Source organism: Spermophilus citellus (genome assembly GCF_964194105.1).
Source record: "Spermophilus citellus genome assembly, chromosome: 6".
NCBI lineage: Eukaryota > Metazoa > Chordata > Mammalia > Rodentia > Sciuridae > Spermophilus > Spermophilus citellus.
The window spans coordinates 135,245,775-135,271,313 of NC_138187.1; the positions used below are offsets into that span (position 1 = coordinate 135,245,775).

A 25,539-nucleotide genomic window follows, 5' to 3' on the forward strand; every position below is an offset into this window, starting at 1 on the left:
ATGTGCCTACTGGTCACTTGAACTGGATAGTGGAGCTGAGGAACTAGGTTTCTAATTTTATTTCATATTCCTGTCATTCAATAGCCACACATAGCTAGCCGCCACCCTATGGACATCACAGATCTAGAACACGGTTGTCATCCCCTGGCTACACATTAAAATTACCTAGGGTGCATCCAAACCTCTGACTTCATTGGCCTGGGTGGGGACCCAGAAGAGGCATGGAAAAAAATTCTTGGGGTGATTCTGACATGCAGACAGGATTGAGACCTGAGTGGTCTGGGGTAAAGCTGCCCAAGACACTATGCTCGACTGGCACAACCAGGGCGCTGGGGGTCACCTCCCTGAAGACATGTGGAAGTTTAACAATGACTTCTTTCGGCCACGAGCTCCAGGACAGGGTTTCTCATGAAATGTGGCCTAAGGGAGAAGCTTGGAGTAAGCAGGAAAAATGTCACCCCCACAAACCCAACCACCAGGTCTTTAAGGGCCTAGCCACCGAGATGTGAGCGTTGGTCCTGGGCCTGGGCCAAGGAGCATCCGCTGGGGGGGTCTCAGGCTCCCACAGAGGAGCTTTGCCCCACAGGAAACTTCCATAAGAGCCACAGCCCTGACCTCAGGGATCTAGGGGCCACTTAAGAGTGACGAGCAACTGTTTTCCAGTGAGCCTTCCGCAGGCATGTCCCCAGCATTATATAACCCAGACGTAGGAAGGACCCCAGCCCTGTCACCTGTGGATGCATCTGAGAGTCCAGAGGGACTGTGTCCAGTCTTCCCTCCCTTCTTGCTCCCGTGGCCCAGCCTGTTCCCTCATGTACCCACAGAGCTTCATTTCCACTCCACCGTCCCCTGCCCCTGACTGCAGCCACTCGGGGTCTCACTCCTACCTCTCTGTCTTTTTCTCTCTTTAACTCTCCTGTGTCTGTCCTTTCTGACACCTCTCTTCACCTCCCTCCCATGTGTCCCTCCTCTCTCTCCTCTCCTCCCCCTCCCTTCGTCTCTTTTCTCCACAGACTTTCCTGGCCTCCAGCGGGGGACTGTATTGCCTGGGTGGAGGCTGCGGGAACGTTGTAATTCCAGGCTGCATGAGCCCGCCCGGCACGCGGCTCGCCCCGCAGCTCGCATGCTTAGGCTGGCTGCATGGTCGCATGGGGTGCATCCAGCACTCAGGGCCCCCTTACTAAGAGCAGACCCTCTGAGGGTCGGGGTTAGGGGGGAGGCGGGGGCTCTGTGGGAGAATGTGCATGAGGCAGTGGCTTCCTTGGAGCCCTGGGAAACCGAGTGAGGGTTCTCTCTGGCACCCTCTGTGCAGATTAGAGTACAGTCCAGAGAGGACTCTGCTGGCAAAGGACCTCAGTGATGATTCATTAGGCACAAGGCCTTTGGAGCCACAGGAAGCAGGGCAGGGAGGGGTCTCCCTTCCAGAGTTATCCTTGTGTCTAAGGCTGGCACAAGGGCAGGGGCTAAGAGTAGGGTGGAGATAATAGGGAGTGACCCTGCTGAACTTATGGCCAAGCTTTTGGGAATCTTTGCACTTTAGGACATTAGGGCCAGGGGCCCAGAAGGGCCACCAGGGCACTAAGCTCAGTGGCAGCTTGAGGCAAAGGAGAAATAAACAGAAAGCCCTAGAAGGGCTGACAGTGAGCCTGGCTGCAGCCTCGCCCCAGGGCAGAATCCCTGCTGCTGCTCTTGAGCACTGGCTCACCGCACAGCTTGGCGTCCATGCCCACCCCTTCCCCCAGTCCAACAGCCCAGAGCCATGAGCCCCAGGATGTCCAAAGATAATGGACAGCAGGGGCCATGCGGAGGGTGTGGAACCACTTCCCTACCACGGACATCTCCCCAACACACACACACACTGCACCTCCACCTCACCCCGCCCCTACCGCCTGAAGGGGCAGCCCCCAGACTGACCTCTGGGGCTGCTGCCCCGCAGGACCCAGATGAGAGCGCCCGCATCTCCAGCGCCTTCTTCCGTCTGTTCCGGGTCATGAGGCTGATCAAGCTACTGAGTCGGGCAGAGGGAGTGCGCACCCTGCTGTGGACATTCATCAAGTCCTTCCAGGTGCAAAAGCCCAGCCCAACTGGCCGGGAAACTGCACTTACCTAAGGAGGTCACTTGGGGCATCAACCTGAGTCCAGGGTGGAGCTCTGGGGATCCTGGGGTCAGGCAGGGCCCAGCAAGCTGCTGATGGGCAGGGTGGCAAGCAGGTGGGTGCAGCCCACGGATGACGCTGATGCTCCCTCCCTGCCCTGCAGGCCCTGCCTTACGTGGCTCTGCTCATCGTCATGCTCTTCTTCATCTACGCTGTCATTGGCATGCAGGTGAGAGGCAGGTGGGCCCAGGCCACAGAATGGGTCTTGACCAAGTTAGAGGGGGCATCCCTGGACCTCGGGAGGCCTAATCAGCATGCGGGCTGGGCCCTACACCTCCTTGCCTCCTCCACCCCAGTGGTCCAACTGGTCACCTGAGAGGCTGAGAAAAGAGGCTGCACTTCTTAGCCCAGATGCCACAGTGTAGGAGCCTGGAGGTGACCCAGGAGAGCCCTCGGCAGGCAGATGGGCAGCAGTGGCCAGATCTCAACCCTAAGGCCTTGGCTGGGGCCCTTCCCCAGGAGACCTCTGCTGTGCCACAACACCCTGGGTCTGCCTGCAGTTGGGAAAAATGGTTCACTCTCCTACTTTTCTTTGGCCTGATGGGAAGAATGTTACTCAACTGAGAAAATAGTCCCATTTATTTGGCTTCAGACCTGATGTGGACCAAAGTGAGCAGGGCTCAGGAGAGGTAGGGGTGAAGGCAAGGAGCAGGTCAGGCAGGAGAAGACGTGGGAGGTGAGCGGAGGGGACACTTGTATCTAGGTTCCTAAGCTACAGCCCTTTGTGACTTGCAGATGTTTGGGAAGATTGCCATGGTGGATGGGACCCAAATAAACCGGAACAACAACTTCCAGACCTTCCCACAAGCTGTGCTGCTGCTTTTCAGGCAGGAGTCCCCCATTACCCCCCACCTCACTGACCCTCTGGCCTTGGCTCTGTGTTGACTGCCCTGGGGACAGCATTAGCTCCACACAGCCAAGCACTCAGAAAGGTCCCCTGCCTGGCTTAATGCCCTACTGTCACCGTCTTGAAGGTTTTAATCATTTGTGAACAAGTGGCTTCACACGATCATGTCTCACGCAGCCTCCAATGAATGGAGGGCTGCATATTCCTCTTTCTCACTCCACTGGAGGAGATGACGGAGGCCGATGCCTCTCCCAAGAGAGTAGTGAGGCTTCGACGGCCTCTGAGCCTGCCTCGCCTTAGTCAGTATGCTCACTCTGACTGTTCCCCGTCTAGAGACTTGAACCATGGACCGATTTTGCCTCTCCATCCAAGAAACCTCTTTTCTATAATTGAGCTCCGGGTGGTAGCACCCCACGATGGTAGAGCTGAGGGGCTCCCGCACAGAGAAAAACCACAGACGGGCTTGCAGGGACGGTGACCTAGGATCTAACCTCCTCATCTCTGTGGCAGCAGCCCCCATCTGCTCATCACGCCTGCCCTGCCTGGGCTGGCGGCCCCCTGAGGGACCACACAAGAGTGCACAGGCTGACAGGAGCCTCTCTCCTCCAGGTGTGCCACAGGTGAGGCCTGGCAGGAGATCCTGCTGGCCTGCAGCTACGGAAAGTTGTGTGACCCAGAGTCGGACTATGCCCCAGGCGAGGAGTACACTTGCGGCACCAACTTCGCCTACTACTACTTCATCAGCTTCTACATGCTCTGCGCCTTCCTGGTGAGACCTGGGGCAGGGCAGAAGGGACCGACTGAGCTGAGGGTGGTGGGCCCGCCTTCTTCCTCTCCATCTCTCCAGGGGTCCATCTCCGGGACACTGAGGCTCTGGTTAGAGTGCCCTTTGTTCTGGTCATCTTGGGGGTGGCTTTGTTTTGAGAGCACTTTTTCCTGCTCTAGAGGGATTACAAGAAGTTTCTACTACACACATAAACACGCATATAGACACACATTTAGTAAGCACAAGGAATTTAATGAGGTCATACCCTCCATAGGTGGGGACTTCCTCTAAAGATATTTATGCCTAATTATTCCTTGGAAGAGAAAGTTGTCCAATTATGAGGAGGCTGAGAATCTGGAAACAGGATCCCACAGGAAGTCCCAGTTGGCATTAGAAAAAGTATGAAGTCACTTTGAGACCGCAGGGTTGCTGTCTGTGAAGCCATCATGGGGACCTTGTTCCTCTATTCCTTTTTCTTTCCTACATTCCCTCAAAACTATTATTTGAGCATCTGATATGTGTCAGGCACCGGGTCGAGTACAGGAGATAGAAACTTGAATGAGACCCAGTCTTGGCCTTGATGGAACTCACAGGGACAAAGGAGTTCAAGTACCTTGTGATTCAAAGGGACTCCCCCCAACTCTGGACAGAAAAGGCAGAGGCAGCAAGAAGGCCACAGGTTAGGGTGCAGAAGAGGGCAGAGCGCCTCGCAGGTGCAGATGACAGGCTGAGATGGGATAGCTCCCAAAGAGGCACTCGGGTTGGGTTTTAAAAAAACAGGCACTGGAACCCTAACACGGCACCTGCCTGTGCAAGAGAAGAGATAGATACCGCCTTGTGTGTGAAATGTGGGACGAGGGCCATGGGGAGGGAGAGCCCGCATCCCCCCACCCAGGGATGCCTCCCACCTCTGCCTGCCCCCGCATCTCCTGCCTTTCCGGTTGGGAGCCCTTGGTCCTCCTCTTGCAGATCATCAACCTCTTTGTGGCTGTCATCATGGACAACTTTGACTACCTCACACGAGACTGGTCCATCCTGGGCCCTCATCACCTGGATGAGTTCAAGGCCATTTGGGCGGAGTATGACCCAGAAGCTAAGTGAGTCCAATCCATAGGCTCTGTGCTGGGCACTCCCTAAACTGTCCATCCTCCATCCTAGACCCTGGTGTCCCCTAAGGACTCACTCTCTGTTCATTTATCCAAGGTCCCAGCCCAGAGGATCAGAGTGTCTCAGGGTTGGAAGGGGTCCCACAAGCCTCCCAGGTGAAAGGACCCTTGACTTTCTTGGGAAAAGGTCACCCAGCTTCTGCTTGGACATTCTTAGGGGTGGGGAACTCAACATCTCACCAGACACCCTAGTCCTGGCTACTCAAAGTGGTGTGTTCCACTGACCATCCGCACCTGAGTTTGGTTAAAATGCAAACCCTGCCCAGATTGCCTGAGTCAGAATCCTCATTTCTGTTGACCTGATCCTCAGGGGATTTGTATGCACATTAAAGCTTGGGGAAGTGCCACTTTCTTACATTCCTTTTAAGAAAGGTAATAAATTCGCATTTATTGGGTGTTTCCCAGGTTTCAGGCACTATACTAAACACTCTATGCATTATCTTATTTAATTCCTCCAACCTATAACATGGGTTTTCTGATCAGCTTAATCTCACAAATGAAGAAACTGAAGCTCAAAGAGATTAAGTTGCCCTGGCTCATGCAGTTGTTAAGAAATGGCCCCACAATTCCAGGGAAGTCTGCCTGGTGTCCTTAGCAACTATGCTTTAAACTGCTTACATCAGGGGAACCAAAACCTAACTGTCTCTGCCAGCTATCCACAAGTCCTAACTCAGCCCTCTGGAGACAGGCAGAAAATGGTCAACTTCCATCCCAGGCAGGACCAGAGAAAGAAGGAAGTCAACAGCATCCTCAAAAATGATTTTTTTTTTTCAAGGCAACACACATCTGCTGCCCTTACCTTGGTCATTCCCGGCTGCTGTGCTTTATGCCTTTTCTGAGATTCATGGTCACAATGAAAATATGGTTTCCAGCTCTGGGGACCAGTCTGCACCTCCTTTGCCATATACTCTACTTCTGATAATATAGCCCAAGAGCTCCTCACATCTTGACCAAAGCCTAACAAGGTCTTAGTATACATCCAGCCTCCGGGCCTGGGGATCCCCTCTCCAAGAGAATCCCCTCAAAAAGAGAGCCTCTGTCTTCCCAAAATAAAGCCTCCATTCCTGATACTGGGCAACAGTGAATCCCAACAGGGTCTCTTCCTTTAAAAGGGTCCTAGGCTCCCGCTTCCTAAAGTTGGAAATTAAGGAAGTGTCCCATGCTCCCTGCCCTTTGCTCTCTGAGCAGGGGAGGTCCTGGTGGGGCTACTTGGTTTACAGATCCATGTCCTCCTGCAGGGGGAGAATCAAACACCTGGATGTGGTGACCCTGCTGAGAAGGATCCAGCCCCCGCTGGGCTTTGGGAAGTTCTGCCCACACCGGGTAGCATGTAAGGTAACCAGAGCTGCCAGAGAGGGGCGGTTCCAGGAGAAAGGGAGCAGGTGATACAGGGCAGGGAAACTGAGGCCCTGAGGGAGTCATTTTAGATGAGCATTTTCCTGTGTTAGATTTCCGTCATTATAACAAATACCTAAAGCTAGATACAGTGGTGCTGTCATCCCAGCGGCTCGGGAGGCTGAGGCAGGAGGATCGCCAGTTCAAAACCAGCCTTAGCAACTTAGCGAGGCCCTAAGCAATTCAGTAAGACTCTGTCTCTAAATAAAATTTTAAAAAGGGGAGTGGGGATATAGCTTAGTGGTTAAGTGCCCCTGAGTTCAATCCCTGGTACAAAAAAAAAAAAAACAGAGGTAATCACATTATGAATAGAAAAGGTTTATTTTGGCTCACAGTTTGGGGGACTCCAAAATGATAGGGCAGACCCTTTGCTTTTAGGTCTTGGGTATGTGGGGAGCTTGAGGCAGAGGAAAACTGCTCATTCCATGAGCAGGACCCAAAAAAGGAAGAGACTAGGATCTGCCCGCACCCCATCTCGTGTCCCATCCCCTTTGGGCCCACAGATTGGGTGAGCATGACCTCTGGTCCCAATTCAACAACAAACCACTGCCTCTGCTTGTACAGCGGCTGGTGGGCATGAACATGCCCCTGAACAGCGATGGCACGGTCACTTTCAATGCCACACTCTTTGCCCTGGTGCGCACGGCCCTCAAGATCAAGACAGAAGGTGAGAGCCCTCAGCAGGCACCGATTCTGCCAGATTCTCAGTGCTCAAGACTGGAATCAAGAACCATGGGGAGAAGCAGAGGGGGCCCAGATGGTGGCCACCAAGTCCTCCTGCCCCTCAGGGCTCAGAGAGAGCCTGGAGTTCTCTGCAGGGCAAGTTCACCAAGGATCTGCCCCCAGACTCCTTGGCTGTGTCTCTGGGCTAGAGAAGTGCCAGGGCTAGCAGGGGCTGGGGCACCTGAGGTCAGCTCTGGACAGGGGCAGAGGAGGGACTCAGCTAGTTGGGAGAGTGACAGGAGTCCACACTCAACTCCACTAGACCTGGAGGTCCTCACTCACCTAGCAGAGGGACATGGTGGCAGAGAAGGAATCGAGTGTATGGGGGCGGGAGTTGTTCCTGAGCCCTTGCTCAGGGTTCAGGCTGCATCAGGGCCACCCCTGCATTAGGACCATTGGAGATGTCTGAGGCAGCCACAGGGTAGGTTCCTTGGGAGAACAAGAAGAAGAGAAGTCGGAGGGGAGCAATTTGGAGTTACAGGAGGGGCTGGGAATTGAAGGTCTGGGGAAGAGAGCAGGGGTGACAGCCTTGAACACTAAGCACTCTGGGCACTGGAAGCCAAGGCCTCTGAGGAGCAAACATGTGACCCAAGGGTTGGATGCCCCATTGCCAGCCTCTAGCACAGCAGCTGCCACAAAAGAAAGCTGAGCCAGGGTTGGCTGAGTGAATGAGTGGCACTCAGAGGGGCTCAGTGAGTCTAAGGTGGCTTTATCACAGGCAGTCAGCCTGGCCTGGATGGCTTTTGGGCCACTCCTGCCTTTGCCTTGCCCCAGGTAACTTTGAACAGGCCAACGAGGAGCTGAGGGCCATCATCAAGAAGATCTGGAAGAGAACCAGCATGAAGCTCCTGGACCAGGTCATCCCTCCCATAGGAGGTGGGTGCTACTGTAGGAGACCAGAGTCCGGAGGTAGAAAGGGGTAATGAGCTTCTCTGAGAAGTCCCATGAGAATCTGAGAATTGCCCAGACCTCAGTAAATACCCTTGATAGAGCCCCATGGGCATCTAGCAAGGCAGCCACCAGTATCAAGGTGCAGAGTGCCCGTCGACCAAGGCAGCAAGGAGGACCTGGGTGCTGGACCTGGCTGCACCTGGCTCCCACTCTGTGCCAGATTCCCACCAACCTTCAGGACATCCTTTGTTGGCCCCTCTGCAGATGATGAGGTGACAGTGGGGAAGTTCTATGCCACATTCCTCATCCAGGAACACTTCCGGAAGTTCATAAAACGCCAGGAAGAATATTATGGATATCGGCCTAAGAAGGACACCGTACAGATCCAGGTAAGTCCAACCCAGGCAAGTTCCAAGGGACTCCTGCCAAGGTTCCAGTTCCCTCTGGAATTTAGTCTGGGGATGGAGGAGTGAGGAAATGAGATGATAATTCTGGATGGTCCTCCATGAGTCACATATCAATTTCAGGAGAACCAGGAGCTCTTCACCTCTGGATGGTGGAACAGAAGAAAATGGGATTTGTTCAGAGGAGAGATGAGTTAGACAAAAGCAATAGTCTCCAAAGAAAGAAGATTCCCCCAGGAGTACTTAAAATGCTACATAGTGTATGAAAAAGAAAGCTTTAGAACTTTGTTTTATCTTATGTGGGTTTTGTTTCTATTTTTTGTGTTCATTGTAATGCACATAATTTATAAAATCAAAAATGTGCATGCATTTGTGCTGTATGCACAGAACATTATTTAAATTGCTATTTCTATTCTAAAATAATCTCATACTTTAAAAAGTTTACTAGTAAAATACAAAACCTTTTTTTCTGAACTGTTGAGTAACATTAACATAATGTTCCCTCAACCCTTGATGTTCCATGATGTACACATGAAAAAGTGTATTCCTGCACACATGAGTCTTCTCTTACATAACCACAATGCAACCATCGAAATCAGGAAAATAGGGGCTGGGGTTGTAGCTCAGTGGTAGAGCACTTGCCTAGCACATGTGAGGCACTGGGTTCAATCCTCAGCACCACACAAAAGTAAATAAATAAAATGAAGATATTGTGTCCATTTACAACTAAAAACATATATAAATAAAAAAGAAATCAGGAAAATAATGTTGATATGTTACTGCCATCTACTCCTCAGACTTCATTTGAGTTTCACCAGTTGTCCCAATAATGTCCTTTTTAACAAAAGGAGCCAATCACACATTGTATTTAGTTTCCATCTCTCCTTAGTCTCTTCCATCTGGAACATTCCTTGTCTTTCCTTGACATGACCTGGACACTTCTGAGGATTATAGGCCATGATGTCCCTCAGGTTGGGTTTGTCTGATGTGTCCTTATATCAGGTATAAGATAGGCATCTTGTCGGTTACAGAAATGTTACTGTGTCCTCATTGCAAACTATCAGGTGACACCAATTTTGATTTGTCCCTTTGTGGGTGATATGAACTTTAATCAACTTATGATAGATACATAGATAGATAGATAAATGTGTAGACATGTAGACATATAGATATGACGATACATTAAATTTTCCTATCTGTATGTCTGTGTCTCCTATACAGTCCTGAGCTATATTCTGTCTATCCCATCAAATTGACACCTTTCTGAAGGTGAGGATTCTCTTCTCCTTCTGGTCTCAGTACTCTGTTAATTTCTTTATGACATACACACATGTACACACACATACAGTAAAAAGATTGCTCAACCCAGAGGCCTGGGGCAGACACAAAATCTCCACCAATGGAATTAAGACCAGACTCTTTGGTAACTATTAGAGTGTAGACTATCACTGCCACCGGAGAAGGGTCTGGGAGCTTCACAGAGCCCTGTGATCTTGAATGAGACAGGAGGAAGAACAGGCTTCAGGAGACCCCTAGGTGCAGGGATAAGAAATGAGTCCGGGAAGCAGTTCTAGTCTCTGCTCCTGGTCTAGAAGGTTCACCAGGTCACTTCTCCATCCTCAGGCTGGATTGAGGACCATAGAGGAAGAAGCAGCCCCTGAGATCCACCGCACTATCTCAGGGGACCTGACAGCTGAGGAGGAGCTGGAGAGAGCTATGGTGGAGGCTGCAATGGAGGAAGGAATATTCCGGGTGAGTGAGGATCATGACCACCCCTCATGGTCTAGACACAGTGAGCAGTAACAGAGAGAATGGCCAGGAGTCCAGCCACACAGGAGGTAGACATGAGAGCTGATGGAACAAGGTGTTAAGCATAACACACCCTTTCCCACCTTCCCTGCAAGCCCTCATCAACATTTCATGTTATGCCAGTCCTTGATCCTGAGCTCTGTCCAGTTTTCTTCTAACACTTTCAAGGTGGAAGATTCTTTATGACCACCTTGTTAAACCCTCTCAGGTTACTGATGAGGAAATGATGGTGTGAGATGTGCAATACTTAACTTCAAGGGGGCTAGAACCCAGCTCTGCAGACTCCCAATTCAGGGTTCTCTCCACCACACCACATTTCCCTATCCATGTGTCGGTGTATCCTGCACATGTCCTGAGCTATGTCCTGTCTGTCCCATCACATTGAGACCTTTCTAAGGGTGGGATTCTCTTTGCCTGGTCTCACTGCTCAGGCCATTTCCCTCTGGCCTCATGGGATTTGTCTCCAATCCATAACTTGTTTCCAGCACCATCATCCTGGGTGACAGCCCCCAGCCCCCTTCCAACCCTCATCCCTCAGTCACTGATCTCGGTCCCTTCACTCTTCTCCTTGCCTCTAGAGGACTGGAGGCCTGTTTGGCCAAGTGGACAACTTCCTGGAAAGGACCAACTCCCTGCCCCCCATCATGGCCAATCAAAGACCCCTCCAATTTTCTGAGATAGAGATGGAGGAGCTGGAGTCCCCTGTCTTCTTGGAGGACTTCCCTCATGATCCAAGAACCAACCCACTTGCTCGTGCCAATACCAACAATGCCAATGCTAATGTTGCCCATGGCAACAGTGACCGTAGCAACAGCTCTGTGTTTTCCAGGTAATGAAAGCAATTGGATACCAGGATAGGACTGAGGAGTCAGAGTTAGCAGGTTGCAGGCTAGATGGGAAGAGGGAGCCCTGAGATTTATGAGGTGTCCTTTGCTTGCCTTTATGCCCTTGGGGATCCTCTGCACCTTAATGCAAGGGGCAGATTTGGGGTGCAGAGATGCCTGTGGCCAGCAGGGGGCAGTTTCATGTCAGCATTGGCCCAAATGCTGAGGGGACCTTTGGTTTCATCCTCTGCAGCAGGTCTTAGAGCTGAGATATATTATAGGGTATATTACGGGTTAGAAAGAGTGGGCCATCCTCAGCAGCACAGACTACAAAAGGCTGTGGGTGATAAGGTTCAATTGTTGGAGTTGGGCTCCACCTTACCAACCCCAGGCTAAAGACTAAATATAATCTGTGACTACCTGAGTGTCATGGAAGAAAGGGCAGGATGAGGGAAAAAGCTGATCAGCCAACATGACCCAGGAGCTGGGCTCAAAGCGGAGCTCCCGATCTAGGCCGAAAGCCAGCTAAGCTTTGGTAGAAGTCATCTGAACAGCTACTTTCCACAGCCAGGGCTGCCTACACCCCATCCCAGCTGGAGAAGCTTCTTGAACTCATCCCAGAAGCCTTGAAGGGCACGCCTGACTTTAGACTTTGGTGCAAAGTGGTGTGAAAATAGAGATGCATCTGACCTGGGCCAGGCTGCTAGGGGATGTGTCATGTGATATGACTCATGTCCTGAGAGTACAGAGAGGATATTGATCACCATGGACTGGAAAGGTCTAGAATAGTTCTCAGTTGCAGCTGCATGCTTGAATTATATAAGGAGCTTTCCCAAACCCCCATCATCTGGGAGTGAGACAGTCACTACTATTCCTTAAAGCTCCCAGAGGGTCCTCTGTGCAGCCAAGGTCAAGAACCAGGGTCCTAAAGGTTGTGAGGCTGCATGGAATGTGGAGAGGGTAGAGGGGACCACTGATCAGGAGTGGAGGCGGGGAGGCATTGGGCTCACATCCCCAAAGTCAGGGATAGCTGTGCAGAGAGGTGAGAGCATCACTGGAGTCAAGGCCCCTGTGCTATGATGGGTCCAGACCCTGAGTGAAAGGATTTGGGGCCACAGAGGAGCAGAGATGTCCAGAGACCCGGAAGCCTGCTCTGGTTCACTTGGCCTTGTTTCCATTTCAGTGTCCACTATGAAAGGGAATTTCCAGAAGAGTCAGAGACACCTGCTGCCAGAGGAGGAACCTTCAGCCAAGCCCGCAAGGCCCTGGGTCAGTCTTCTGCCGACCTGAGAAGCTGAGCCTTCTCCTGAGGAGGCCTGGGGAGCCTCCCTCCTTCCTTGGAGTCTGGCAACCCAGCTGGGAGGGCTGTCTTGGGGCCTGTGGCAGTGGGAACCAGCTGGGTCCTGGGGTGGAAGAGCACTAGGCCAGCTCCTCATCCAGGCAGAGAAGCTTCTAGGTAGAGGGGAGTAGGGGAGCCTGCATTCTTCCAGGTCTGCCTGAAATTCACCCAGCGTGGGAGTCTGCCCTCTCCCAGGTCCCATGGAAGGGCAGCTCCCGGACTCACTGTTACCTTGGTTCTTGGGCCCTTTAGCAGGTCATCTTGGAGTCTGACAGTGGGTTTTGGACCACTGTGTAACAGTAGTAACCCTGAGGACATTGCAGATCAGTGTCCCTGTTCCCTGACACACACTCCTTCACATGCACAAACACACTAAAGAATGGCTTAGCTAGAGACTTGGCCCAGAGCCCCTCTCCAAACCCAGAGTAGGGTAAGGAGACCTGGGCAATTCCAGCATGTGTCCACCCTCTAAGCCACCCTCCACAGCTGGCCAAGGGAGTTGGTACGGGGTTGCCTGCCTGAGCCAACAGTCCTCTTGTCCTTGCTCACAGGACCTCTCAGCAAGCCCCATGTGGAAAACCTGAAAGGATGGCCAACTTGCCAGACACCTCCTGCCCCCTGCCAGGTAAAGGGGTGGAGAACAGGGAGCAAACTCCATATAGAGACCCTACCTGATGCAGTGCTAGGAGCAAGCTATGATAGGGGAAGGGCCTGGCGCCAGTTTGCCCACCCATAACAGAAAAAAATCAGGTTCCTGGATCTTCTCCTTTCCATGGATCTTGCTGGAGGCCGCTTTGGATGTGCTGGGATTTCACTGCATCTGTGGGTTCCAGCAAACCCGTTGGGGTCTTTGCTTTTGTACATTTGAAACAGCACCCCAGGGCAGAGCTTCCCGTTCTAGAAGAAAGGAAGCGTTCCATGCCAGGTTCTCTGCACGCAGAAGCATCTCGCAGCAGGAGCTCCCAGGAGAGCCGTTCCAGGTGCCCAGCTCCAGCCACAGCCCTGCTGATCCAGGAGGTGAGGAGAGGCTGGGACAGAGCAGCTGGCTACATTGGCAGGTGGCCCTGTGACAGCCTGGCATGGAGAGGGGGTAGGGTCAACAGAAGCAGACCTTCCCCCACCAAAGACCACTCCCAGGAAGACCCTGCCTAGCCCCCTCTCCTCCCTGCAGGCTCTGGTTCGAGGGGGCCTGGACTCCTTGGCGGCTGACGCTGGCTTCGTCATGGCGACAGGCCAGGCCCTGGCAGATGCCTGCCAGATGGAACCAGAGGAAGTGGAGGTGGCAGCAACAGAGCTACTGAGAGAACGACAGACCCCAGAGGGCCCGTCTGGTGCCGTGGGAGGCCTGAGCCTCGGGTCTTCCCTGGGCAGCCTTGACCAGCATCAGGGCTCACAGGAGACCCTGATTCCTCCCAGGCTGTGACGGCCGACACAGAATCAGCCTGGGCTTAGAGCTGACATGACCAAGGAGGGGGGGGGGGGACTGCTGGAGGGACAAGTGTTAGCACCACAGCAGCCTCCCTCCCTTCAGTGGCTAGACGCCTGGCTGAACAAGGGTGGTCAGGAACCATCTCCAAAACTTGGGAGGAAGTAGATGGACAGGACAGGCCCTTCCCTCACCAGCAAGAAGCATGATTGGCTGGAACTTCTAAGGTCATTCTAAAAGCCCTGGCCAGTGCTAGTGTCTATCTGTCACAAGGCCACTCCCATCAGCAGGACATTAAAGTCTCAGGCCTATGACACTGGCACCTGGCCTCTGCTTGTCTCTTTTTCTGGACCCTCTATACTTTCTTCCCCTCCCCAGGAGCCCTCAGGGAACCTGGGCCTAGGAGTCTAGAGGGGCTCTCTGGTTTTTATTCTGCATGAGGCAGAGGCGCTGTGTGGAGAGTGGGGTTCTTCAGCCTGGAAGTCTAGAGCTGGCCCCATTGACTAGGGCGGAGCAGCCCCAGAGAGGACTGGTGGCCTCAGAAACAGCCCCAAGCCCTGGTCACACCATGGCCAACCTTCTTTGGAGCTCTGATAGTGCCTCTTTGGTCAGAGTTCACTGCCAACACCACCCTCCCCTCGTGCCGTTTATGGCCTTGGTTATCACAGATCTGCGGTCTCCATGGCTCCTCTTATCCACCCCATGAGTATGGATGTGACGTGTAATGGCAGTTACTGTTTGCTGAGTGTCTCCCGTGTGCCAGCTACATACAGTCTCACACCAGAGGTCTTCATGTACTGTGTTTACAAAGCACTCTCACACACAATATCCATTTTATCCTCACCAGAACCATGTGATGTAGGTATAGGATCAAGATGAGGAAATGGAGGTACAGAGAGGTGATAGGACATCTCTGAGATGTATAGCTGGGGAGAGGCAAAGCCGAGACTCTGCACCGGTGTCCTCAGAATCCCTACAGTGCCCCTCCCCCTTCCCTGGATACTCTTTTTTTCTTCTGGCCACTCCTACATTAAGCCAGACAGGCAAGCCTGCTCTGTGGCTGTTGCCATGGTAACCAGGTTGGCTTCCCATGCAGCCTTCCTATTACATCCTGCAGCAGGATCCCTACATCTGGGTTCTGCCCCAAGATGCAAGCAGCACAGGACAGAGACATTCACACCCTCAGGGTGCTGTACATCCCTGGTCCCTGCTGGACCCAAAGCTTCCTGGTGCCTGGTCAGAGCAGGTATTCCAACTCATGTTTCTCCTCAAACCTCAATGCCAGTAGCTAGCATTCACAGCAAAAACAGAAGCCACCAGAAGGTCCTTCCTCAGCTCCTCTCACCACACTGAGGAACCTGTCTCTACCTTCCCCCTGACCCAGTGGAAACCAAGCCGGGTCTCTCCTTCTGCCAAAATACTCCTTCTATCTAGCCATTCTCCCCTCTCTGCCTCTGCTGGCTCCTTCTATCTACGTGGGGCACATTCTAGGTGCTTCTAGCTTAACATGATCCTGCAGCCATCTTGTCTGTGGATTTATGTAAATACTGTGTATCATCTATTTACCTATTTATCCATCAATCGTAAGTCCATTACAGGGAACCAAACTTCCTACCTGGGTGGCGTCCTTGCCTGGGTTTCCACTTTCCATTTCTCTGCCCCACGCAGGCAGCCTGCATTCCTCCCCACCCTTTCTTCATGAAAACCAATACCACTAACAATCTGTTATTAATCCAGTGGATCCTTCTCTACTTGACTTCCAGGCAGATTTGATACAATTTATCTTTCCCCACTTCCTGAAATGCCTCCCAAGTCTCAGATCTCCTGAATTTCCTGTTACCTCCCAAGGGCCCTCCCAGTTGAAACTTTCTTGAGCCTTCTTCCTCCACCCCCAGCTCTCAGGTGTGTTCTGTCTGCTTGATTTTCCACTGCACTCACTAACTCTTGGGGTGATCACATTCATGCTCATATCCTAGTGACACCCATGTGTTGCTGATTCTCAAATCTGTATTTCTAGTCTACATCTCTCCTAAACTCTGTCCAGGTCCCTGATTCCTGCTCCTCCTACAAAATACGATGTTCTGTGTCCACCATGTCTAAACCCACCTTGTCCCAGTATAACCTCTTATCTTCTCCCCAAGGCTGCTTCTCCTCTGCTGCTGCTGGGAAACCTACTCCTCATTCTCAGGGAAACCTGCTTCTCATTCAAACTGAAAGGTCTGACTGGTATGCCCCATAAACTAATCTCCAAAGTGTTTCTCACACCTGTCTCCACCTCCCTTCACCCCACCGCCACGTCCTGATATGTCCCCCATCACCTCATGTCTTGTCCTTTGCAACAGCTTCTGAACTGGCCTCCCAATCTCTCGCCTGCCTTCCTCCTAATCCATCTCTGATCTTTCTAAACAGAGAAATCAATTATTTGCTTACTTCAAACCCAAACAATGTTCCCAGAGCCCTCAGAATCTCAGGCAAACCCTGGCCTCAGTTCCTAGTCTCACCCAGATTTGCCCCACGTGAGTCTCCTGCTCACCTGGCCAGAGGGAGTTGCTCTCATCCCTGAGCACCAATGTGCTGGTCTCTCTGGAAACTTCCTGAGCCCTGAACCTGATGGACCCCTAATCAAACTTCAGCTTTCCTATTACATCCTGCACAGAGCTTTCCCCACAAGCTTTCTGTTGTCTGACCCAGAAATTTAGCACATTGCTTTCCCTGTTCCAGCAGAGATTGTAACCTTATTGTACCCGCTTTCTCCCCCAGCCAGATGCTAAGCTCCATGAAACCTGGTGCTATGGCCTCCTTGTTTGCACTTATCCCTCCAGAGATGAGCGTTTTTCAACACTCATTGGTGGCTCAACAGTTACTTGTTGAATAAATGCAGAAAGGAGCTAAGAGGTGTGGACCCTGCCCTCAGCAATCATACTGCCCAGTGCGTCCTGCTCAGTCCTGCACCCTTGGCCACCTTATCTGTCCGTCTAGGCCAAGGGAAGCCAGGGAGGAAGAACTCTGCTTCCAGAGGGTGACATGCCAGACTCCACATGCAGAGGGAGCACCTAAACCCCTCCTGGTCCCCTCCTCTGCCCCTCCCCTTCACAACCACTTACACTATCTCCCATTCAATTGACTCATCTACAAGAGTAAGATAATGTGCAACTAATGGGATTGTTGCTCCTATGCTGTAGAATTCTATAAAAGGTTATCTTTACTTGCAACAGGAACTTGAGCACCCTGTACTATGTCTACCATATTTAGATTGCTAACTCTATGGTAAGCCCTGTGCCAAGTGGTTTGTATGTTAATTTATTTAATCCTCTTAGCAATTAAGAAAGGTATCATCATCCTCATTTTGCAAATATGACCCAGAGAGATAAGTAGCTTGTCTAAGTCCACAGAGCTGGTAAGGGAGCCAAAGTGAGAGTCAGACCCAGGCAGTTTAGCATCAAATGTCCTTAACCACTGTGCAATTTGTCAAATCTATGCCTTTCCTTCCAGCCTGACTGACAGGTATGTATATATAAAAGTCTCTGAGAAATTTTCCTATTAGCTCTTCGCCCTTTTGAAAAGTTCAGGCAGTTTCCTTTGTAACATATAAAGTGTTCTAATTTATCATCAGAATGGGTGAAATTCTGCATCTATCTCAACTCCCCTGGACAGAACGGATGGCTTTCTCCTAATGGGGCTGCCAGGCTACTCAAATAAAGCCAGGAGGACCCAATTAAGGAAGGATAAGGGCTGAGAAGGGTGTGAGGGGGAGTGGGCAGATTTCAGATGAGACAGATGCCCCTCTCAGCAAGACCACCTGACAGAGGGAGTGTGCCCATGGGGGAAGGTGGGGCCACCTTCTGTCACTGGGGGGCACTGGCCAGGGGCAGTGTCTGCCAGACCCCATCTTTTCCCTGACAGTTCTCTGCAGATTTGGGGCCCAGCTGCTGGGGGGAAAATCTGCCAGAAGAGGCGGAGTGCAGCTAGCAGGAGAGATGAGCACAAAGCTGCATGTGGGGGCCCTGAGGACCAGGGCAGCCCTCCATCTGGACAGTGCAAAGCTTAGATGGAGGGTCCCTGGAAAGACCAGAGAGTGGGCCCCAGTTCTAGTCCATTCTCAGAAGGGTTAGTGTTCCTGGCCCCAGACCTGGAGAATTTCCCACTCTGCTCTGGATAGAGCTGAGTGACTCCTGCGGAGCTAGCCGCCTCTCCTGGAGATGTAACACAGGGCCTTGCACATGCTAGGCAAGCGCTATACCCCTGAGGTGCACCCAGCCCACCTCCTGGGACTCTATTCAATTCTTCTTTGTTTGTTTTCTCTCTTCAATACTAAGGATAGGGCTGGGGTTGTGGCTCAGTGGTATAGAGCTCACCTAGCATGCATGAGGCACTGGGTTCCATCCTCAGCACCGTGTAAATATAAAATAAAGATATTGTATCCACCTAAAACTAAAAAATAAATATTCTTTTAAAAAATACTAGGGATAAAACCCAGGGATGCTTTACCCTGAGCTACATCTCCAGTCCTTTTTATCTTTCATTTTGGGACCAGGTCTCACTAGGTTGCTGAGGCTGGCCTCACACTTGTGATCCTCTTACCTCAGTGTCTTGAGTAGCTGGAATTTCAGGCATAACATGCACCATGGTGTCCCTCACCTGGGGTTCTTAAAGGAAAGGTATGACTACTACTCTCTGCAAAGTGTTTATGAGCAGAGTCTTAAGTGGGAAATTCTTAGGATCTAAACTCACTTCCTCCTTCCACTCACGTGAGGAGTAAGGAGGGTCAGGAAGTTCACAAAACCCTTCTAAGTTCCAGCTCCTCCCTCTGTAAAATGGAATAATTCCTGCTTCAGGGTTGTTACAGGGCATGAATGTGGCAGTGTAAGATCTTTGCACTTGGTAAGAAGCTGTTTTGATCCTTCAGGTGCTGGCTAGTGAGAGGGCTGATTTCTAAGAAGGGAGGAAGCTGATAGGTGGTGGGGGGTCCTGGGCTTTTAGGGGTAGTTAGGCAGCAGTGACACTCAGCCCACACCCCTCAGCTCCAGGCCTAGCCTCTGTACAGGCCTTGACAGCTCTGACCATCGTGGACGTGGATGGAAGGTGATTCCTGCCGCCAACCATTGCCAACCCAGGGCTGACCTTGACTTCCACCCCTTATTATATTAGGGTCTTCCCCTAATCTTGTGGCAACTGATTCCAGTAATTTGTCACTGCTGCCCTGGAGCTGATAGCTCAGAGTGCCAGGTGACCTCCCTCTCCCCATTTTACTGATAAGGCATAGAGGGGCATCATAGCTGGTAAGTGGCAGAGCCAGTATTGGTCCTCAAGCTTTGGAATTCCATTGCTTCGTTCCCTTACATTAGCACAACTGTGCCCCTAAATGGAACTTAAAATCCCATCAAGAAAACCAAGGCATTTTAGAAAGAAACTGACCATAAATACAGGGGACAAATAATAATTCTGGCAACTAAAAACATTAGGGTGTCCACAGGCACTCCATAGGGTTCAGAGGAGAAAGGCTTGACTGGTGTTAGTTTAAAGTAAAATGAGTAAAAGAAAAGATTCCACTGTGGTGAGAAATGAAACCAGGACCCAGAGAAGGGAGGAGCCATGGGCAGCCAACATCACTTGAGGCAGCAAGAGGAGCCAGGAGGAGACCCTAGCTCTTCAGAAAGGCAGCCTTGAAATAAAAGTGAAGCCCTGGACATGGGGAAAACCCATTCCCATTTCTAGTTGTTTGTTCTTTTGAAAGTGCCTCTGCCCCTTGATTTGCTCATCGGTGGAACAATAGTCAACATTCACCAAGCCAGGTTCATGATGTGCCTGAATTTAAACATCTCATGTAATCTTTGCAGCAGTACCTATAAAACAGGCATTATGGCTAATCCCATTTTATGATGAGAAAACTGAGGTTCAGAAAAGCAGAGTGAATTATGTGAAGTCATTTGGCCACAAAATGGTGAAGCCAGAGTCTAACAGGAACCTGGACACTATACCTAAGCTGCTTATCTCCTGCATTATCATGAGGATCACAGGACAATCTCTCACAATCCCCAACTCAGACTCAGCTACCCTGCCCTGAAACCCCTTCACATCCTGCCAAGCACCAGCCTAACGGTGGTCAACTGCACCCCTCCCTCTTCAAACAGGCCAAGCTCCCTGAAGTGTCCAGGACCATGCCCTCTATACCCAGCAACCCCTCCTTCCATCTCTACCTAGCAACATTTCTCAAAAGCCTTCTCTTACCCCCTGTGTTAGTCAGTTTTCTGTCACTGTGACAAAATACCTGAGAAGAACAACTTAAAAGAGAAAAGTTGGCTCACAGTGTCTATGGTCATCTGGCTCCCTTGCTTTTAAATCTGTGATAAGGCAGAAAGGTCATGACTAAATGGGTGGCACCAGAAACTACTTGCCTCATGTGTGTCCTTGGGAACTATCTATATCTTGTCCTCAGGACACACAGCCAAGGATACACTCGCTTCAGCTAGGTCCCACCTCCTAGTTTCTACTACCATCTAATAATCCACTCAACCATGAATTCATCAATGGATTAATTCATTGATGAGGTTAAAGCCCTTATGATCAAACACCACGCCAAAGCCCACCACTGAACATTGATGCATTGAGGACCAAGCCTTCATCATGAGCTTTGGGGGCCATTCCAGGTCCAAACCTTAACAACACCCTCATAAGCAAACTTAGCTGCTATCTCCTCAGGGCTTGTGCAGCACTTGATAACTTGTGTTATGGCATTTATTACACTGTATCATAATTAGGGGTATCGATGTGCTCTTTCCAAATGCTGTGAGTTCTCAAGGACAGGGACTGGGACTTAACTTTGTATTCCCAGCAAGGGAAAAAGGAAGGAAGGGAAAATCAAAAGCCTACACCAAGCAAACTGCTAAATAGTAGGTATTAGTTGATTCAACTAAAATTGTCAATATTCTATTCTTTTTGATTTATAGAATGGCAATTTTCTTGTGTTTTTTTACTACTGGGGATTGAACCTAAAGGTGCTCCACCACTGAGCTACACTCCCAGGCCTATTGTATTTTGAGACAGGGTCTCACCAAGTTGCCCAGGCTGGCCTTGAGATCCCACTGCTTCAGCCTCCCAAGTCCCTGGGACCACAGGCCTGTGCAACTGAGCCCAGCTACAATGGCATTTTCTAATATTTGACCTATTCTCACGAGGGCAGGTTTCCCCACTGTCTGGCACTGCCCAAGTACCACCATTGCCCGTCTGGCAGTCCCTGCTTCCAGCCTTTTGTTTGGGGTCAGTTTACAGCTATTCTAACCATAAAAGTTGGTTTGGATGGGGGCTCACCAAGGTGGGCACCCTATGCAGGGTGGTCTTCACACAGTGAGCAGATTCGATTTGATGGGGTGGGGAGTGCGGTGGTGTGTTTCTATAATCCCAGCTGAGGTAGGAGGATTGCCAATTTAAGGGCAGCCTAGGCAGCTTAGGGAGACTCTATCTCTAAATACGAAAAGGGCTGGAGGTGTGGTGCAGTGGCAGAGTACCCCTGGGTTCAATCTCCAGTATACCACACACACACACACACACACACACACACACACGCATGCACACAGTACACATAAAAAAATGGTATGGGGCTTTCTGCACCTGTTATCAGTAAGCTTGGTCAGTCTCCCTTGAGTAGTGAGCAGAGGCTCATTCATAGCAACAACTTGGGGTATGACCTCCGCCAAGTCCCCCACGTCCTCTCTTTCCCTTTTTCCAGCACAAGAGACCCACATCAGTCTGGGTGGGGGAGATGGAAGACAGAGGATGAGCCTCTTCCTCTAGGCTCTTTCTGATTTGGGTTATGACCTAAACTCTGCTCCACCCAGTTCTGGCCTTCCCATTTTGGGTTCTCCAACTAAATTTGGAAGTTAAAGAGGGAAAAAAATGCTTACATCTTTCCATCCTCACTAGACCCTTCCTAATTCCCCAGTCCTCCTCAAGGCAAGGCGTCTCTTCTCTCTGCTGCTACCAGTGTCAGGAAGTACAGGCGTCAGGAAGGGAAGGCACAGAGGAACTTTTCAAGAGTCATTTCACCTCAGGTCAACTTGACTGTCTTACGTCAAAAGGGCCTTTGAAATGCTCCTAAAACCACCCCATGAGTTCCAGCCTGGGGTGCTGGCATCCTCTGCTGTCCCTTAAAATCCTCAGTCAGGCTACGTTTCTGGAGAGTTGGCACCTGCGAGGTTAACCTAGCATGACTCCCTGCCCCTCCTGTTGCTGCCAACCCCTCCCCCCCCCCATTTTTAAAGCGCTAAATGTTCATTTGCTGGCAGTTTGCTCTGTGTGGTCTGGCCAAGGACATAGCTATTCAAACCCAGTGATGCATCCTGGGGGACTGAAAATCAGCAGCTCGGAGGGGTTGGTGGAAAGGGATTTGGGAACTTAATTGGAGGGAAGGGGCTTATAAAGAAGGCACCTGACAAAAGAGGGGGGTGGCTGCTCTGGTCCTAGCTAGGAGTCTAAGAGGCCTCCCCCTCACACCAGGTCTCCCATCCCCCTCTTCCCTTGCCCCAGGCCTGTGTCTTGGTCTCTTTGTTTCCTTCTCTTCTCTGGATCTCCCAGCCGGATCCCCTGTCTGCCTCTTTCCAGGGCTCTCTATTCTGTTTTATGTCACTTTACCCTTTTTGTGCTATCTACTTTCCTGTCCCTGTCCCCTTTGGCATGTGGGGATCTCTCCATGAGCCCACAGCCTCCATGGTACAGACAAGAGGCCCACTCAGGTAGCTGGAATTCCAATTCACTGTCCCTGTGACCCAGGCTAAGTCATAAGCCATTCTGCCTCTCTGTTTGGGCAAAGAAGAAATTGGAGCAAGTTACTTTTTTCTAAGAAACAATTTTATTGATGAATAATTAACATACAGTATTTGATTAATTAACATACATATTTGATTGATTTTGACAGACGTACACACCCATGGAATCATCACCATCATCGATATACACATCATGAAAAAAATTTCCTCAAGCCCCTTAGTAATCCCCCTTGTTCCACTACACCCAGCCCCACCCACTGCTCTTGCTTCTGACATTTATAATTAGTTTATTTTCCAAAATTCTTACATCAATGGAATTATGTATCACTGTGCTCTTTCTGGTCTGCTTTTTTCATTGAGCACAATTAATTCTTAAGATCCATCCATGATGTATTTAGTATCAATAGCTCTCTCCTTCTCATTGCCAAATAGTGTTCCATTGTGTGTGTGATGTGCCAGTTCTCTACCCATTCCCTGCTGAGGGTCATTCAGTTTGTTTCCAGTTTGGGGCTATGTGAAACTGCTCTGATCATTTGTGTATGAGTCTCTGCATGGTTACAAAAAGCAGATGACTTCTCAGATGCTCTGACCACTTTTGTTTTTCTTTTCTCGATACCTTGGGATTGAACCCTGGAGTGCTTATCTATTGAGCCATATCCCAGACCTTTTTATATTGTGAGACAGGGTCTCATTAAGTTGCTTAGGGACTGGCTAAATTGCTGAGGCTGGTTTGAACTTGCAATCCTCCTGCCTCAGCCTCCTGAGTCTCTGGGATTATAGATGTGTGCCACTACATCCACCTTCTGATCACTTTCTTAGCTCAGTAGATGCCAAGGCCCAGATCCAGTCTTTTCCTTGAAACTGAATGAAAGTGGCCATTGACTTGCTTGAGTTTGAACCCTGCTCCTCACTTGTGACCTTATAAACTCTTACTGTCCTGGTTTTTCATTTGTTTGTTTGTTTGTTTGGTACCTGGGATTGAGCCCAGGGGCACTTAACCACTGAGCCACATCCCCAAACTTTTTTTTTTTTTTTGTATTTTAATTGGAGACAGGGTCTAACTGAGTTGCTTAGGGCCTCACTAAGTTGCTGAGGCTAGCTTTGAACTCACAATTGTCCTGCCTCAGCCTCCTGAGCCAGTGATTACAGGTGTGTGGCACCACACCCAGCTCCTGGTTTGTTTTATGGAGATGATAATTGTTCCTACCTCCTAGGGTTACCATGCACATTACCTTATAGTATACATCGGAAGTATTTAGCACAATGCCCGGCACAGAAATGGTGCAATAGTAGCTGTTATCATTTCGCATGTGCCACTGAGATTTTTAGTTTTTACATTTTATTATTTATTTATTTACCTAGAGGTGACACATACCAGTATCACATTTCCTTGATTAAAGCTGGCAAAGCCCCACATTTCATTGGTTAAAGTCATATGACCAGTTACCATCAAAGAAGACTGAGGACTTGCAGTCCTACCTAGCGCAGGAAGACAGAGAGCAGGAAATATGTAAACAGCACTAATGACTACTACACCAGCCAAATGACCTTTGAGCTCATTTCCTCCTCTGCAAAATGAGGATGACAACAGTGTTGACCTCACTGTTATGAAGGTTTAATGAGAAAACTTAAACAACACTTATGGTCCAGTGTGGCCATAGGATGGATGCAAGATCTCCTTATCAGCAGCCCCTCTGTGTACAGCACAGATCCCGCATGCCAAGGCTCCCTTCTGACTGCAAACTTCCCTTGGCTTCCTAGGCTCCAGCACTGAGTGGTTGACAGAGAATGGATAATTTCCTGCAGATCTGCCTCTGCCATTCCCGGACCTCACACCCATGACCTAAACCAAGCAAATCTCATTGCCATAACCTCCTCCTCCCCCAGCCTCACCTACACTCACCTCTGAGACTCCCTCTCTCTCCCGGAACTTTGTTATGAGAAATCCATTGGGGAAGGAATATAGAATCCAAGGGAAATGCAAAGGAAATTAGTATCTATTTTGTGCTGACTGCCAGCCTGGACCCATGTTACCTCCTAATAGCCCAATGAGGTGACTGTTCTGACATTTTGAGATGCAGGAGCTGATGCTTGTTGCAGTTACATCACTAGAACAGGGTTATATAGCTAATGAGTGGCAGAGCTAGGATTGGAGCCTAGATCTCTATGTCTTAAAGACCACAGTTCAGCCTAGGGGCTGTCTTCTGTTATTTCATTCAGACTGAACTTCTGTCAGGACTATAAACTCACTGACAGCCCAATTTCAGATGTTTGGCTGTTGGGTTCCTATTGTGCTATCATGGAAACGGCCCTGCTTTGGAAGTATAGGGACTAAACTTTCAGTTTTACTGCTCAGCCTCTGACCTGTCTAATTTAAATCTCACTATACAATGCAACTTTGGATAGTCCCTTTCATCTGTGGGCCTGTTTCTTCATCTGAAAATAAAGGAATGCATTAAGTGACCCAAGGGGTTCTTTCCAAGCTAAGGATTTGGTGACGTGGACAATTACCTTTGGCCCCAATACTGTGTCAGAAAGCATTGTAAAGTAGAAGGGGTGGTGGTGAAGATTTCATGTTTGAGGTTATATGGAGCATTCATTAAATACTAATTATCATTTGAAACAAAATAAGATTTTTTTTAAGACCAGTGGGGTGTTTGTAATCCACAACAGTTCTCTCCTTCCTTGCTATTTATAACAACCTCTGGCTTCCTTTGTGGCTAAGTCTGTCTCCCCCTATAACAGAGGAAGTGAGGCTGAACCCATGCCTGAGCTCAGACCTTCTTAGACTACAGCCCTGTGGACACTCCCTGGGGTTCTGAGCTCCTGCTAGCAGGCAAAACTGGGTTCTTTCTCTCGGAGAACATTGGAGGTTGTGGCTGGACATCTGCCGGAGGATAGGTTAAGGCCCATTCTCCCGGAATCTAGCACAGCTGCGGGGGGGGGGGGGGGGGGGGAGGTCCAGAACTCTATTTTCTACTCCCAGAATTTGAGGTCAATGCTCAGATTTTGCAAATGCCAATGCCCAGTT

General features: G+C 50.2%; 1 protein-coding gene across 2 annotated transcripts in view; it reads left to right on the forward strand.

Annotated features, from left to right (window-relative positions):
• The window catches only part of CACNA1S (calcium voltage-gated channel subunit alpha1 S), a 62,770-nt gene extending 48,702 nt beyond the window's left edge, over positions 1-14,068 (forward strand). Inside the window, exons 29-44 of one of the 2 annotated variants that reach the window (XM_081297281.1) lie at positions 1,014-1,070; positions 1,937-2,065; positions 2,260-2,325; positions 2,892-2,983; positions 3,613-3,772; positions 4,739-4,866; positions 6,174-6,270; positions 6,895-6,997; positions 7,828-7,929; positions 8,209-8,333; positions 9,972-10,100; positions 10,736-10,986; positions 12,165-12,250; positions 12,872-12,945; positions 13,194-13,337; positions 13,492-14,068. In XM_081297281.1, coding sequence (XP_081153407.1) covers positions 1,014-1,070; positions 1,937-2,065; positions 2,260-2,325; positions 2,892-2,983; positions 3,613-3,772; positions 4,739-4,866; positions 6,174-6,270; positions 6,895-6,997; positions 7,828-7,929; positions 8,209-8,333; positions 9,972-10,100; positions 10,736-10,986; positions 12,165-12,250; positions 12,872-12,945; positions 13,194-13,337; positions 13,492-13,743 — 1,995 coding nt within the window. In that variant the 3' untranslated portion in view covers positions 13,744-14,068. The remainder of the gene's footprint in view (positions 1-1,013; positions 1,071-1,936; positions 2,066-2,259; positions 2,326-2,891; positions 2,984-3,612; positions 3,773-4,738; positions 4,867-6,173; positions 6,271-6,894; positions 6,998-7,827; positions 7,930-8,208; positions 8,334-9,971; positions 10,101-10,735; positions 10,987-12,164; positions 12,251-12,871; positions 12,946-13,193; positions 13,338-13,491) is intronic. The other variant, XM_081297282.1, reaches the window with a different exon arrangement.
• The last annotated feature ends 11,471 nt before the right edge of the window (positions 14,069-25,539 follow it).